Below are 17,120 nucleotides of genomic sequence, written 5' to 3'. Positions count from 1 at the left end.
TTTATGATTTTTTTAATTATTTACAAAGGTTGTTGGTTCGGCACTTTCGTATGCAAAATGTGAAAGGACGAAAGGCGTAGACTTTTTGGCGGCGACTAGCCAAAAATGACAGATGGCGGTTTTCTGTCGTTTTGCCCGTTCCAAACAACCATAAGGCAAGGAATGTATGGATCATATGGAAAGGATGCCATGCTATAAAATTAAGTCTCTTTTTTATTTTATAAGATTTCATTGTACCAAATTAAACATTACAATATCCATTTACCCAACAAAACACTTTTATTCTTCAAACCCCACACTTTCTTTTTACTATTTGCAATCAAACAAACGATTTGCGAAACAAAAACAAATAGTAAATCATGTTAAATTTTGAAAAGAAGATGCAAAAAGTTAATAAAACCAAATTAAATGTAAGTTTTTTGGGTTTTTTTTTTGTATTGTGTATTTTGGCTAGGTTTTAGGTTTTGATTTTGTTGTGATTGAGCACGGATTAATATATTATGTTTAGTTAGAGTTAGTGTTTGTGTTAATGGTATAATGATGATTTTCGAACTCATTGGAATGTATTTGTTTGATTTATTGGTTAGAAATCGAAGGATTTGAGTTCATAGTTCATTTGCAATACTTGCATTTTATGAGTTTGCTTTGTAATTACCGAATTGTGAAGCAATAAACCCTAAACTCTCATCTAAAACTTCGCAAATAGGTAAATGAGAAGCTTTCTGATGAATTGCGAAGCCATTTTTTCAAAAATAGGTAAATGCGAAGATTTCTGATGAATTGTGAAGCCATTTTTTTAGCAAAAGACTTCACAAATAGGTAAATGTGGAGCCATTTTTAGCAAAGGGCTTCGCAAGATGGATCTTGCGAACATTCCAATTGGATTGTGAATCGCAATTTTTCATCTGTTTCGCAATTGAATGAAATGAAAATTCTGTTGCTTCGTAAATAGGTAAATGTGAAGCCTTTAGATGAATTGCGAAGTTGGTCTATTTTACAAAATACGAACTTTTTTTACTTAAATACAAGTTGTAAGTATGAAATGCACATTGTATTGTCTGAAATACAAACTATTTTCATTTTTACCGAGTCAAGTGGCAAAGCTAAAATAAGATAGTGATATAAAATTCAAGTATTTGTGGAGCATGGGTTTAAAAGGCACAACAATTGCTGCCATGATGGATTTACAAAAATAAATTGACGGCATCACAAATAAAGATCTTCAAAAGTAGATGTTTCGGACATCTTATGGATTTGGATAATGCCGCATTTTCTGATACTATTGTCCATACGTTGTTAACTAGTGAGATTGAGCATATTGTCTCTCTCCCTAGAGAGATGTGGTTCTCTATTGGAGGATTTGAAATGAGGTTTAAGGATTAGGGGTTCAGGCTTATCTCAAGCTTGCAGTTTGGTGGTTTTGAGGAGATGACGAAGAGGATAAAAAAGCTGAATAAAAAGGAAATAATCATCAAGTACTTCAAAGGAATATAACATATGACTCACCGGAACATATTGGAAGTATTCATAGATGTCGATTAGAGAAAGAAGGATGACGATGAAGCTGTTAGTATTTCAATATTGTGTTTTATACATTGTTGTTTGATCACGACCGAGAGAACTATTGTTGACATGTAGCGAAGATGAAGAAAGGATCAAGGAGTCTTGGTATCTCGACTCAGGAGCAAGCAATCAGATGACTAGAAATAAACAACTTTTTTTTATAAGTTTGATGAATCTAAGAAAGGAAGTATTTCTTTAGGTGACAAAACAAAAGTTCCAGTCATGGACAACAGTGACATTTTTATCAAAATGAAGAATGGAAATCATCAATTTATTTCTCATTAATTTTTATTATGTTCCAGCTTTGGAATCCAATATTTTAAGTATTGGACAAATTTTAGAGAAAGTTTATGAGGTGGAGATGAACAAGAATGGGCTGGTTATGAGAGATGGGAAGAGAAAGATGATTGCAAAAAATTTGTATATCTTAAAAAAAATCAAATTGAAAATCATCAGTGATCGTCCTATGTGTTTGAAAGTTTCGTCAGATTCTGCATGGTTGTGGCATCTCAGAATGGGTCATTTGAATTTCAGTGGATTGGAGCGAATGCTCAAGCAACAAATGGTGCACAGATTACCTTCTATAAATCATCCTAATCAGATATGTGAAGGGTGTATGTATGAGAAGCAACCTAGAAGAACTTTTCCAAAGGAGTATTTGTCAAGCACATTAAAGCCACTTGAATTTGTGTATGCAGATATTTGTGGTCCTATTAATCTGAATTCATATAGAGGGAGCCAGTATTTCTTGTTATTTGTTGATTATACTCGCAAAATATGGATTTATTTCTTGAAGGGAAATTCTGAAGCATTTGAAGTGTTTAAGAAGTTCAAAGCACTAGTTGAGAATGAAAGTGGCTTGAAGATTCAATCACTGCAAACTAATCAATGAGGAGAATTCACATCCGAGAAGTTCAATTAGTTCTGTAATTATAATGGTGTTCATCGATTTCTTACTGTTCCAAGATCCCCTCAACAAAATGGTATCGTGGAACAAAAAAATAGAACCATTCTTAAAATGACTTGAAGCATGATGAAGTGCACATGTATGCCAAAAGAGTTCTGGGCAGAAGCTGTAACATGTAAAATTTATTTGAGTAATAGAAGTCCTTTAAATAAGTTTTTGTGAAAGACCCCTAATGAAGCATGGTGTGGAAAGAAACCAAATATTTATCATCTAAAACTATTTGTCTGTCTTGGTTATGTTCATATAGCTGATGAGTTGACAAGCAAATTGGATGATAAAAGTGAAAAGATGGTGGTTATTGACTATGAAAAACATTGCAATGGTTATAAATTGTATAATCATCGGAATGGAAAAATTGTGATAAGCAGAAATGCGGAGTTTGAAGAAGAAAGCTATTGGAATTGGGAGGTTTCACAAGATGAAAATTACGATTTTCTTCCTGTATTTGATGATGATTTTGCATGTCAGCATGAAGATGTAGTTATTGTTGGTCACTTGTGAGGTAAGATTAGTTCCAAAGGGGGGACTGGATGGAACTATTGGTTAATTTTAAACTTTTTCTTTTCTACTCAATTGGCGTATTTCTGTTTGCTTAGCACAGAGGCAGAATTCAAAGTCAAAAGCAAGTTCAGATCGGTGACAAATATAGTCTACTGAGCTTGATTCTGATTTAGAAGAGTGCACTCAATAGTTTGTTAATTGGACAAAGCTTCTAACTAGGCAGTGATTAAAGTTTACGTGTTAATCAGTCAGAGCCAATATATAGAAGATAAATGGGTTAGAGCAAAAATAATCAAAAGCAGTAAAAGGCAGAGTTAGGAAATAGTTACTCACTATATTTATATTGGCTCGGCCTCTATCCTACGTCCAGTCCTCCGAATACATTCTTCTGAGCTTTAATCCACTAAACCACTCTTTCATGGGTAAAGCAACAACCTTTATACAATAGACAGAGCCTTTGTAAAGTACATTCCTTTACAATTTCACTCAGCTATCTATTGCTCAATATTTACCTATAACTGAAGCAAACAATATAGCTTCTGAAATACTATGAACAGAAAGTAGTTATAATATAGAACACAATGAACATCTAAATCTCTTTTTGGACAAATACAAATATTACAATGATTGTGTATCACAAATATTACTCTAAGAACACTTGAAAGTTTTGATCTCTTTTTGCAGCCTATGATTTTGTCAACTTCACAATGAGCATGTCTCTTGGTACTTATAGTGGAGGTTGGACAGAAGTTCCGTTAGAATTTCAAACTAGTCGTTTGGAGGGAAACAACTCCTGGCAACATCATCTTTTGACTTATGTGTCATTTTGTCCAAAAGTTTTCCGCTGCAAAAGGATGGGCTCTTCTGTCTTGAGCCGTGCTTCTAAAACAGCAGACGCGCAGTCTACCAACTTTCTATCTTAGACGTGCGTAGAGAGATGTTGAGGGGTTAAGGCTTCTGTAGCTTGTACTTGTTTCCAGTTTAGGGAATACATATGATGTGACATGGTTGTCCGTCTCTTTTGCTTCTAGGCTACTGATTTCTTTGGGCTTCTCCTCTTGGTTCCAGAAGTTAGCCTTTGGGATGTTGGCTTTTATAAGGCCTTTTGTTTTTGCATTGATCTGAAGCTTATGTATTTAAACATTTAACGAACATGTTAGCTTAAATCAATTTTAATTTAATTCCTTGATTTGAATATTTTTGGAGATCTAATTTCCTTAATTAATTTATTTTTGTTGGAATAAAAAACTATTGGAAATTGTGTTTCAACAATTATCACACCATCGAATTCACCTTCCACATCTCAAACAAACGTAGCAGACTCATCAACAGAAAGCTCATCAGAAAGGCAACCTTGAATGAGAAACTTGAGCGAGATTTATGGAGAAACTGGAGAAGTAGATAACACTACTTTATTTTGTTTGTTTGTTAATATAGAACATGTACCATTTGAAGATGTTGTTTAGGAAAAGAAATGGAGACAAGCCATGGATGAAAGAGATGAATTTCATTAAAAAAAATGACATTTGGGAGGTGACAACACTTCCAAAGGGCAAACAAGCACTAGCCGTAAAATGGATTTTCAAAGTGAAAAAGAATGCCAAAGGAGAAGTGGAGAAGTATAAACTCGTCTTGTTGTAGAAGGTTTTCCTCAAAAGGCCAAAATTGATTATGAAGAAGTTTTTGCTCTGGTGGCTCGAATTGAGACAATTCGATTAGTTATTTCCTTGACAGCTCAACAAAGATGGAAAATTCACCAAATGAATGTCAAATCATCATTCTTAAATGTAACTCTTGAAGAAGAAGTTTATGTGCATCAACCATTGGGTTACACTGTCAAAGGTCAAGAAGACAAGGTGCTGAAGTTAAAGAAGGCTTTGTATGGCCTTAAGCAAGCTCCAAGGGCATGATATTCTTGCATCGATGACTATTTTCAGAAGAATGGCTTCACAAGATGTCCTTATGAGCATGCATTGTATGTTAAGGAGAATGAGGATTGATTGAAAAGTAATGTATGTGTGCTTGTATGTTGATGATTTGATTTTCACAGAATCTAATCAAAAGATGATTGAAGAATTTAAAAAGTTGATGACAAACAATTTTGAGATGACTAATTTGAGGCTGATGTCATATTATTTGAGAATTGAAGTTAACCAAAGTGATGAAGGCTGAGATTTTTTACATGTACAAGACTTTATATCTTATATGGAGATGGAGTCATTAGTCATTACATGGAGGTTCCAACTTTAGCTCATATGTAGGCAACAAAAAGGATACTTCGATACATCAAATGTATATTATAGTTTATTTTACTCTTCCCAAAACAATTTATGATTGTATGGATTCAGTGATTGGGGATGAGATGTTAATGATCGAAAAAGTACAACTTGTTTTATTTTTTTTATGGGAACTACTGTTTTTGCTTGGAGTTCTAAGAAACAAGCAATTGTTACACTTTCAACATGTGAAGCAGAGTATGTTGCAACAACTTCTTGTGTTTTTCATGCAATATGGTTGAGAATGATGTTAAAGAGTTTGAAGTTTGTTCAAGATGGAGCAACTGTCGTTGTTGTTGATAATAAGTAAGCTATTGTGTTGGCTAAAAATCCGATCTTTCATGATAGAAGCAAACACATTGACACCAAGTATCACTTTATTAGAGAATGCATTAGAAGGAAATAAATTCAACTCAAGCATGTACTGTCCAAAGATCAAGTTGCTGATATATTCACTAAGGCTTTGAAGTTTGAAGATTTCAGCATATTAATGATTGTTTTTGGTGTTACTAATGGATAAAAAATTTAGAAGTTTTAAAGGGGGGTGTTGAAAAGATAAACTTATTTTCTAAGAGTCATATGTATTGATTAAGAGTTGTGTTGTTTCATCCAAGAGTCATGTATCTTTCCTAAGAGGTGTGTTTTTTTAAAAGTCATATTGTTTACCAATAGTCATGTCTATAATTTATAAATACCTATCAATATAAATAGTAGATCAGAAGAATTTTTTTCCTGCAATTATACTCTTCCTCTATACCTTTGAAACTTTATTTTTTGATCCAACAGGGAGAGCAAATGGTGAGGGGGAATTCGTAAGTATTGGAAGAATTTGTAGTGTGAAAGCTATATGTACTTTCCTTTGATTTTAATGATAAAAAATAAATAAGGAGTGAGTACGGAGAGTATCATAACTAACAAAGTCTTAGTAAAAGATGACGGGGGTGTAGGTGTGTGTACCTTTACATAGTGCTATATGTAGGTTAATGCTTGGGGCCAGTAGGAGGCACATGATATGGAGACAAAGCAGGAGAAGGAATACTGGTGACTGGACTTGGAGCAGTTGCCTCAATCACACGCGTCACAAACTGAGAAGAGACTTGATGAACCACAAGTCGAGAAGGAGCGGAGGGTACCTCCTCACGAACTGTATATACCAAAAACTCATCATTAGAAGTACTAGAAAGTGAAGGTGGAGAAGGCGATATCATATGAAAGAATGGAGTGTTTTAAAAAAGGTGAATCTTCTGGAACAAAATAACACCAATTTTTCTCACTTATTAAAATGAGTTTATATTTTTTCATCCATGCCCCTTTTGTTTGCTAAAAAAAATACACTGTAGTAAAGTATTTAAAAGAATATACGAAGAAAGCGAGAAAAATACTTTTCCAAACCTTTTAGAACCCTACTCCATTTCTTTTACTTTTTTGAAAATAGTAGTCATTCACCAATTTTTCTCATTTTTTTGGTATTTAAACCACTGGAAAATATTTTATTTTTGAACAAAAAAATTCTCTTACCTAATATTTTACAACTAACAAATGGGGTTTAATGTATTTGGGGAATACACTTTAAACAAGTTTAAGAGATTGATGAATATGATTTCACAAGAATAGAATAAATGGCTAATAGGACATTTTAAAAGTATAAAAAAAAAACATTTTACTTTTTTGGCTATGCACAAGGCCCACATCTTAGGTCTAAAATATAAAAATTTAGTGTGATTCAAATTGCAAATAGAGCAATGTGATATATATTTTTCTTGCAAAGAATGATATGTATTTTAAAAAAATTTAGTAATCAAACGAATTTAACTAATATCGTTTGTTATGTTATCAAATAAACATGCCACATCATCAAATCAACATATCATATCATATGCATAAAATCAACATAACAGGTCGTCAAAATCAATAATTCATTATGTCAGCTAAGCAAAGTTAACAAGCCAACATTAAACATCATTTCTACAAAGTGAAGTTGCTTAATCATAAAAATGGAATAACATTAGACTTCTATTAAAAATAAATAAGTAAAACCAAAAAGTTTTTTTTTTTTTTTTTTTTTTGATAACGTAAAACCAAAAAGTTTAGATGTACGAAAAGACAAAACAAAATTAATATCTAACATTAAACATCAATAAGTACATTTGGAAAAATTAGTTCAGAATATTACATGGAATAAATGAGAAATCAAAGCTAATATACAACAGTGGCCCAATAAATATGAAGAAATCGACAAATTCTCGTCTCCAAAATCCTATTAGCCACTTGAAGTTACAAGTTGAATTCAGTTTCATTGAAGCATAAAAACTGGAGAGAAAACTAAAACTTTGGGTACCAAAACATGCCTTTGATGCCCTCTGGGTCAGGTTGAAATCCCAAATTCTGATAGAATTCCACAACTGTGCCACACAATAACAACACAGCTTAGCCTCTTACTAAACAAAATGCATATTTTTTTTATCATCACTTGCTAACATAGCTAAGTGTTCGCTCGCTCATTAAATTCGAAAAATACTTGAAAGAACAAAATTCATAATTATGCAGTCAAGGATCAATGAATGTGGATAGATTGGACTAAGGCTCCAATTGGTCCAACTACCAAAAAATTTAGGCTATGGCTGCAGGGAGGTATTCCCCGCAGACAACCTGACCAACTCCTACATCAGAGGTGGCTCATACATTAGTTACTCATCTATTTACTGTATGTTGGCTAGGGTTGGTCAATGCCTTAAAAGTTTAGACTCAACTGAGCCAGGGTGTAAAAGAGTGACAAGGGATATGTTATGTTTCTCATTCATCACAAAACAATACCCTTCAAACCCCACCAACTACCTCTTTGTAACGTGTGCAAAGATGACAATCAGTAGTTATTATTGATGTCCGGACCCACATACAGGTGAAAACACCATGAGATATATACTCAAAGTTAGGGGTGGCAATTATCAGGTTAACGTCGTGTTCGCATCAATTATCAGATTAGTGTCAAGCTCTAACCCACTAAATTCGTGTTGGTGCATGTCGTGTACATAATTTCCACCACTACTGAAAGTATCCAAATGCTAATAACTTCAAATCAGATGTTCATATACCTTTACTATCTGCAAAGAGTGTTATATTGCCAATGTCCCTTTGTAGAAGAGCCCTGATAACCTTTTCAATTAGAGCCTTCCCAAGACCTCTTCCCTAAATGAGAAAAAAAGAATCAAAATCCAACATAAACTTAAAATCAAGGGCGACAACTCGGAGACAGGAAAACAAACATACATATATATATTATTCCCTAAACCATGCCCAACAGGGAAACAAGTATGGAGAGGAAGATCTAGAAAACAGTAGCCAAACTGAGTTGAATCCAAATTTTATGTTATTCTTATCACCCACACCCTTCCTAAACTAACCCTTAAACCAATTAATCCTGTGCCACTTTATGGACGAAAAGGGGACTGCGCAAACATAGATAATTTCGAACCCTCATTTCATCAAGATTGTCGTGTACCAACCACAAACGTCGAACACCATATTACATGGCGAGCCAGCAGAAGACAGCTGATATCATAATTGTGACCTTGTATGTGGATAATGATTCTTCAAAATATTTTTGCAATATATCCACAATGCTTATATGTCTACATAGATTTATAAAACAGGAGATTGTCTTTCCAAGACTCTGCAGCAACATCATCCATAATCAAACAACATCAGTGATACCTGATAGGCAGGATCGACGAGAACATCCCAAATTGTAGCATTGAAGGCATGATCAGATGTAGCACGAGCCATGCCAATTAGCTTCTTCTGGTCATTCCCCTCTGTCAAATAACTTCTCCAAGTACACTAAGACGTTTCATGAAATAGTTTTAGGCGTTGAAACAAGCAACATCTTAGCTTAAGAAACATCAATTATTATAATATAGAAGACATCTGAATGGTCACATTATGTATGAACCTGATTCAGGCGATTTTCTCACGGAATGCAGAGTTACTACCATGTAGCTATTTTTCAAAGCTGCAGCTAATTTTGAAAGTGGCCTTCTAGGCCAACCCACCTGTCACATAAAAAGTCCATTTTGTTTTTTAATATCTTAAAATTATGTAACCTCTATTAAAACTATCAACATAAGTGAGAAGTGATTTCTAAGAAGCTTCATAAACTATAGTTCATACCTTCGAATTAAAATCAATCTAAAATTAAGCCATGTTTCAATTTTCCAGCCATCAGGATTATGCATCTTCCTCACTATATTAGTCGTAGTTTACATCCATAGTTATTAAAGGCGCGCCTTTGGCGCATGGCACACCAGGCGCAGGCCTTAGCGCCATGTCACCTCCATGGTGAGGTGCAACTGCCATGGCGCACGCCTGGTGCGCCAAGAGGCAGTTGCCAAAGGCGCACCGTGGCGCGCCTTGGCAGTTAGGGGCAGTTCTCTGGAATTTTTGGCAGTTACTTTACATATATAGAGAATGGAACACGTGTTCTATTAAAAAAATATATTAAAAAGGAAGAGAAAGAGACTCTTAGGAGAGGAAGCGACACAGTCATTATAAGAGGAAAAAGTTTAGTAGAAGAAAACACAGTAAACGAATTCAAAGAACAGAATCAAAGAAGTCAAAGGGAATTCAAATTCAAGAGTTTGACGATGCTTTAGATGAGGAGTGTGATAGTGATGAGGAGGAGTGATGAATTTGGAGAGTTTTGATTAGGAGTAGAACTTAGGATTTAGTATTCAAATTTAGCTTTCTAATTTTGCATTTTAAAATTTATTTATGCTTAAGAATATTTTCATGATTTAGTATTCATTGCATTTTTTTATGTTAGTTTTATAGTTCTATAACTTTTATTTTTGTAAGTGGGCCTTGTCTTGCTATGGCAGGACCCCTTGCGTTGTGCCCCATGCGCCTTGAATAACTATGTTCACAACTATTTTAACTGCAACTTTCTGTTGAAGAGAGAATATGAAGAATCTTTCGAGTGATTTTGGAAAGTAAATTAAACTAGACAGCATGGTACTATAATCAATATGTTCTCAGTGAATTGAAAGCCATTTTTCACCCACTGATTTTAGCAAAAAGCTGAACAACGATTACCATTAAATTATCAGTGCTAATCATTTGCCCTCTCAATCACAATAAGATCAGGTAAGTTGATATTCATTCACAGTAAAAGAGTTACCTTATCACATAGGGTTTGAAGATCATACACATCAACATCTCCACCTGAAGAGAATATTATCTGTTCAATTACCCCATCTGGTTCAGCTGTTTCAACGAGAACAAACTCCTCAGGCATGGGTTCTTCCTCTTCTTCTACTGTGGAAGGTGGTTCAGTGACCTGCGTGGAGTTCTCCTTCAAGAATCTGAATCATAGTTAGAGTGTGAGAGCTCTAATTCCGGAAAAAAAATATGCAAGTAGAATCTAACAACTTGTTTCTTTTTCCCTCTTCTAAAATAAAATTTATACTAGAGTTGGAATTTTATAACATTACATTTTATGTACTTCAAAGAAAAGAACCCTCATTACCCAGATTTGATGTTGTCCCAAAAGCTAGCCTTGAGTTGCAAAACCTCGATTCTTCTTCTTGCTGCAAAAGAATTACAATTCGGTACCACAAACTTAACTAAATTCCATCATTATAATAAGAAATCCAACCAAACGTAGCATATGGAATACCTATTTTTTTTAGTGTAAAAAAAAAAAAAGCGTATGAAGTATGCACAATACCTCTTGTAAGCCCAAAATTTAGAGCGTTAAACTGTTGAAATGAATCTCGATGGCAGTCGAATGAAAAGTTAGAGCATCTGAAAATAGTCAAATCAAGTCAATTAAAAGTTACAAATCTTCTTATTTTTCTTTTAACTTCCAACAATGTTGTCGAGAATAAAGAGTATGAGAGAGAGAGAGGAATTGAAAGCTTCAAAAGGGAAAGTTATTACAGAGAAGGGCGGGAGAGCGCGTTCTGCGTTAGCATTTTCAGGCTGTAGAGACTTTCCAGTTCTGCGTGAGGATATGCGGTTGACAGACGCCAATCTCCAAGCTGCGGTGGCCGTCGTTATTTATCTTATTTTTCGCTTCTGCCGTATATCATTCTTGTTATTGTGGATTTGGCCCGCTTCTTTCCTTATCCTTGCACGAGCTCTGTTTCATTTTCGATCCATAATAAAAATTAGCAATTCACAATCATCCTTTTGGTCCGACGGGAATTTGGATGAAATGTCTGTTTTTTTGTGATTCGATTTCCATGTGTAACTTATGCTTTTTCCACACATGTCACTTATCATTTAGTTTTTCGCTTGTATTTTGGAGTGTTTTTTTTTTTTTTTTTTTAACTACTGACATTTTTGTTCTGTATTTTCTTTTGCTTTGTATTCAAAATTTTCAACTTTTTTGTTCGTTCATTCTGTTGTGTATTTTTTTATTTGTTCATTTATAGTTGATCTAGGTCAAAATATTGATTGTAATCTTATTATGAATACAGACGAAGCATCATCATCTTCTGGTTTGGCAGGTTTTAAATTATTTTCGCTTCTTGAAATGGTGGACTAATTTAATAATGCTAAAGTTCTTGCAACAGTAGAGAAGAGTAATTTTTTTTTTATTAATGTTACTGGATCTTTGAAAAAACAAAAGAAAGAACAATGGAAGAATTTGCATGTACGAGATAAGAAGGTTATTAATGTTAAAAATGTTGTTGGAAAGAATATCGAAGGTTCTCAAAAGAAATATATCAAGTATAAAAGAAATGTTAATAAGAGGAAGTTGTGAAGAAGTCAACGGAAAAAAATTAATCAAAATGTCTTCTGTTAAATGTGTTAGGAATGAAATTTCACGCACTCATAAATTACAAGTATGTTTTCTTTAATTTCATCCAATGTCAATGGATTTTAAAAGTTATGGATCTCCTTTAAATGTATATTATATGATTTAACTTCTGTTAAAAATATAATTTGATGTTGTTGGTTTTTTTATATTTTTTATGGTATTTTATTCAATTTCAGTATGTTTTTGGATGAGAATAAGTTGGTTGCAAATGAATGGAATTGAGTCAAATTGGGTGAAAGTGGATGAAAGTGTATTAGACCATGAGAAGTTTGTTGAAAGTACTTTGAAACTTATTCAAATTAGTTTCATTTAGTCTCATTCAATTTTTGTGACATTCATTTTATGTGATGTGCAATTGTTTTTTTTTTAATAACGCAATTGTCTTAAATAATGTGAAATTGCGTTTTTTCCATTAGAACCTGTTTTAAATTAATTGTTTTTTTTTTCAGATTTGAGATTCATATATCTACCTAGTGAATCTTGGATTGTAAGTGTGCGAATTGATAGTGATATCTGTTGTTTAGATATTATAAGAGCAAAAGTGAGTGAACGAGCATGTTTAGGAAATCATGTTTCAGTAATTTCTTTAATTTAGATGATTTGTGTCTATAAAATCAGTCGATCTATTACTTTTCGATAAGGGATGTTTATTAGGATGATAGTTTTTGTATATAATTTGATGTTGGTGGTTTGAGGATTAAGTTTAGTATTGGAGAGTTTGTTTTAATTATTTATTAATTTGAGTTGTTTTGAGAACATAGAATTATTGTAGATGAATGAAATATATATAATTATCTTTATTTTGGTGGGAATGATATGGTTATGGTTGGCGATGTTGTTATTTTTTGTTTAAATGATAAGATGATTTGACGAGGATCATGGGAAGGTCTTCTTAGCATATTTTTTAATGTTTTTCTTTTGGGAATTAGGGTTTGACTAACAAAGAATTAGCACGTTTGAAAGAGTTCCTTACTTTTTAGGGTAAGTGGAGTGTCCTTTTGCCTTTGAAATCATGTTTCGTTTCCTTGGAAATTTTTTATGATTGGTTCCGATATGGATGCACTAGTATGGTCTCAACATGACCTCCCAAGATCTATAGGATTTAGGTCATTTGACATTTGTTCCACCGGAGTGTTCATAATATGAGGGTCTAAATGATGAGAAGTTTGCATATTTAGTGTTTTATAGGGCATCACAAGTTCGTCTACTTTCTTCAAAATACCTTTTCTTGATGCTTTTTGAATTTTGGCAATTTTAACTTAACTTACTTTCTCAGGGTTTTACTGATATAATGGAGTCTTATGTTGCATTGAGGAAGGTTGTTGTGCTTGCTCAGGACATCAAAGGAAATTAAATGTTCAAGAGAGATCCCTCAAGGTTCCCATCACTAGCATTTCCACTTTCTATATGAATTTGAAAGCTAATTTAGATGACCTTGCCGAAGCTAAGAATAATGAGGTTGGTGCTTTAAAGAAAGGTCGACAAGCATCGACGAAGCTATATGCTAAGTAGAAATGGGTGCATAATGTTGAACAAACTCTGAGGGAGAAGGACGAGCTTGTTTCGTTGACTTATGATCTTTTAAGGAGTCAAGATAAAGAGGTTAACAAACTTCGCCAAGAGGTGGCATATGAGAAGAAGTCAACGACTTATCGCTCTGACGATGCCAATGGTGAAAATAGTAAATTATATAAGGTGGGTAGGAGCATGATGAGCTCCAGAAGCTGGTGGTGGATCTCAGAAAGTTTGAAACTGAGGTGCGAATCTTGAGGAAAGAGCGTGATTCATTGTAGCTAAGGATTGCTGATATGGAAAAAGAGCGAGATGCCCTGAACCCAAACTCCAATACCTGTCTAGAGAAGGAGGAAGATTTGAGGGAACTAGATGAACTTTGAAACATCTCAGTTTTGAAGAATATGAGGGAGAGACACCCGAACTGAGATTTTAAATTTTGGGCCAATGTATATCCTCTAGATGATAATGAAGTTGCCGATGAGCATCCTTATCCGGGGGAGTTCTGATAGGGACGTTTTATCCTTATCTTTTGGGTAAATTACACCCATGGCCACTGAACTTTACCCATTTTCACATTATGGCCACTGAACTTCATTTCTTCCCGGTATGGCCACTAATCTTTACACTTTTTAACACCGGTGGCCACTCAATTTTAACTAACTTCTTAAAATGACCGTTAACGATCTTTAACGACCTCAAAATGAAAATATTCAAGAATTAAAGTTATTCAGAACGACATTTACTATGAAACCATAATTTTTATTTTCGAAAATCACATTTTTTGGAGCTTTCTCTCTCTAAAAATTCACTTTCTCTCTCCTAACCAAACAATATCCAAATGACCTCAAAACGAAAATTTTCAAGAATTAAAGTTTCTTAGAATATTATTAACGCTTTGGATTTTTTATTTTTAGCCATCAACAGTCGTTTTGAGACGTTAAGTGGCCACCGGTGTTAAAAAAGTGTAAAGTTCAGTGGTCATACCGGGAAGAAATGAAGTTTAGTGGCCATAATGTGAAAATGGGTAAAGTTCAGTGGCCATTGGTGTAATTTACCCCCTATCTTTTTTAGTCATTTATGGTATGTTTTAATTAATTATTTCATCTTTATGTCTTAATCAATGCACTTTTTAAATAAAGTAACAAATAGAAAGCCTTTCACACTTTCAACCACTTTCAGTCATTTTCTATTTACAATGAAAATAAAATAAAAAAATAAATCAATAAGCACGAGGTTTAATAATCTTATTTTTAGAATTGGGAGACATTCGCATGCAAAGGAGTGAAAGAAAATTTAAGACAAGCGAGCCAAAGAAATCATGCTAGAAAGAAACAATCACATATCGTGTGGATGTCCTAACACACCGTGTGATGAAGTCAACATAGTGTATGAAGACTTCGCACACGCGTGAATAATTGGGACAAACACGGAAAGTCATATTGACTTTGAGAAATCCTATCCCTCGAAGTTAACATATCCCACGCGGAAATGCCATATACCTCACACACCGTGTGAAGTCAATTTTCAGAGGCAGAAGGTTTCGCAACTAGTTGGCACGTTGTGCCATGACTCCACTCCACACATCGTGTGGTGACTTTGTAAGCTAAGTTAACATAGAATCAAAGGTCAAAATGATGTGTTACCCAGTCACACACCGGGTGACTCATTTTTCCTGCATTCTATGTGAACTCTCAATTCAAGTGTAAATGATGATTTTGCCTCATAGTTAGACTTTTGTATAAATAGGGGTGATTAACATCCATTCAAGATATTCAGATTTTGTGATTTTAAGTATCCTTACACCTTAAGATCTTGATTATTCCCTTCATCTTCCTTGATGAATTTCCGACTTCATCATTCATTCTCAAGCTCGAGAGTTCCACCTCCAAGCCCGAAATGACTTAAGTCGATTAGCTAGTTTCAAGGGCTGAATTCTCTTCCTTTTTACTTGTTAATTTGATTGCATTTTTTCTAAGTGCAAAGTTTGGCTGTATTTTATCAATCTATCTTCACATTCGTAATATATAACTTGCAATTTTCTTCTCTATTATAATTGTTATATTTTTCTCTTGCTTTGACTCATATAAGTCGTTAAGGTGTATGGTAATTATAATATCGGGAATAGCCTAAAGCTTATATAGGTGTTGTTTCATCAGGTTTCACAACCTAAAAAATGCAGGAATTGATGAGCCATGAAACTTATATGCCCTAATTTTTGAGCCAAAATAAAGTTCGCATCGCCTTCCTAAAGGAAACACAAGCTAAGAACTTAACAACATTAAATAAACACAAGTTAGAAACTGTACTAAAAGATAAGGGGAAAATACCCCTATTAGGGCACACATCATATGCTCAAAATGGAAGTGTTTGGCAAAGCCAAAGGTTGTATGGACCTCTTTCTAGTGTGAGTTTGGGTTCTGCTGGGCTGGTTTTTAATTTACATGATATGGCTACTTCTTAGATTCTTGCACGATCAAAGAAAGATAAGGAAGGAAATCTTTATATGCCCAATGAGGGTACACGAGAAATTAGAAACTCGATTGCAAGTAAATTAAATTAGTTTTATTAATTTAATTGTAAGCATACATTTACTAACTTCAAACTTAAAAGGATTGTGATTTCAGTTCAGTTCAATTCAAGGATGGATGGCGCCGCCGCCCTTATCCTAGCTTCTGTTGGAAATAGGACTAAGGTATAGCAGCGGAAATATAAAATTTTTAGCCTACTTCCTTTTAACCATAGGATCCGTTAATCGTTATTTCATATAAAGAGGGATAAGAAGATATACCTTTCGATGATCAATCTACCGTTGCAAACGAAGTGCCCACAACTTCAAAAGAGATGTAAACTGTTTACCAATCTGCCCCTATTCGAAATAGACCTTCCAGACCTCCGAACGACAATCCCTTCGGTGGAAACGTGGAAGAATGTGTCTAGAAGCTACTGTCCAAAACTCGCGACGATCCGACGGTTCAATCTCCGGTAATCCTCGAAATAGTGAACTGACCTGATGTAGGCGAAGAAAAACGAATTTCTCCCTTTTGATTGTTTTTCTTCTTTCGTGAACACGGTGAGGTTAAATTAGAATCAACCCTTATGAGATGTAACCAAAATAGATTACCTCTAATTAACCAACACAAGATCAAGGAGAAAGAGGGATGAATTAGATTAATCAATCGATGGAATGTCGAATGAATTCTTGTCCACGAACTTGGGAATGGAATTCTTTCTTTCTCTCTCCAGAAGCAATTTCGAAAATCACTTGTAGGGGGGAGGAATTAGTGTGTCGAAATTCATTAGGGTAGGGGTATATATATTAGGTTGTATCTAAACCTAGTTAGATAGGAATAGGTCACTTAATAGGAATCCAATTCAGAATAGGATTTCTAATTATTATCTTACTATATGTCTAATATAATTAGGATAATAATAAGTAACCTAGTTAGATAATAATAGGAGCATATTAATCTAATTAAAA

General features: G+C 34.1%; 1 protein-coding gene across 2 annotated transcripts; it reads right to left on the bottom strand.

Annotated features, from left to right (window-relative positions):
- Nucleotides 1-7,407: 7,407 nt before the first annotated feature.
- LOC136207201 (probable acetyltransferase TAP2) lies at nt 7,408-11,513 on the bottom strand. Of its 2 annotated transcripts, XM_065998507.1 has the most exons (8): nt 11,242-11,513; nt 11,030-11,106; nt 10,829-10,889; nt 10,481-10,664; nt 9,257-9,356; nt 9,019-9,119; nt 8,400-8,493; nt 7,408-7,709 (listed from the first exon to the last, which is right to left on the bottom strand). In XM_065998507.1, exons 1-8 carry the CDS (start codon nt 11,274-11,276, stop codon nt 7,630-7,632), a joined length of 732 nt encoding a protein of 243 aa, XP_065854579.1. In that variant the 5' UTR covers nt 11,277-11,513; the 3' UTR covers nt 7,408-7,629. The 2 variants fall into 2 exon arrangements, with proteins under 2 accessions (XP_065854579.1, XP_065854580.1); XM_065998508.1 differs by lacking the exon at nt 11,242-11,513 and having other exon boundaries at nt 10,794-10,889; nt 11,030-11,049.
- Nucleotides 11,514-17,120: the final 5,607 nt, after the last annotated feature.

Source organism: Euphorbia lathyris, chromosome 9, assembly GCF_963576675.1.
Source record: "Euphorbia lathyris chromosome 9, ddEupLath1.1, whole genome shotgun sequence".
NCBI lineage: Eukaryota > Viridiplantae > Streptophyta > Magnoliopsida > Malpighiales > Euphorbiaceae > Euphorbia > Euphorbia lathyris.
Note: the sequence above shows the minus strand (reverse complement) of the source record. Positions and strands in the feature narration are given on the sequence as shown.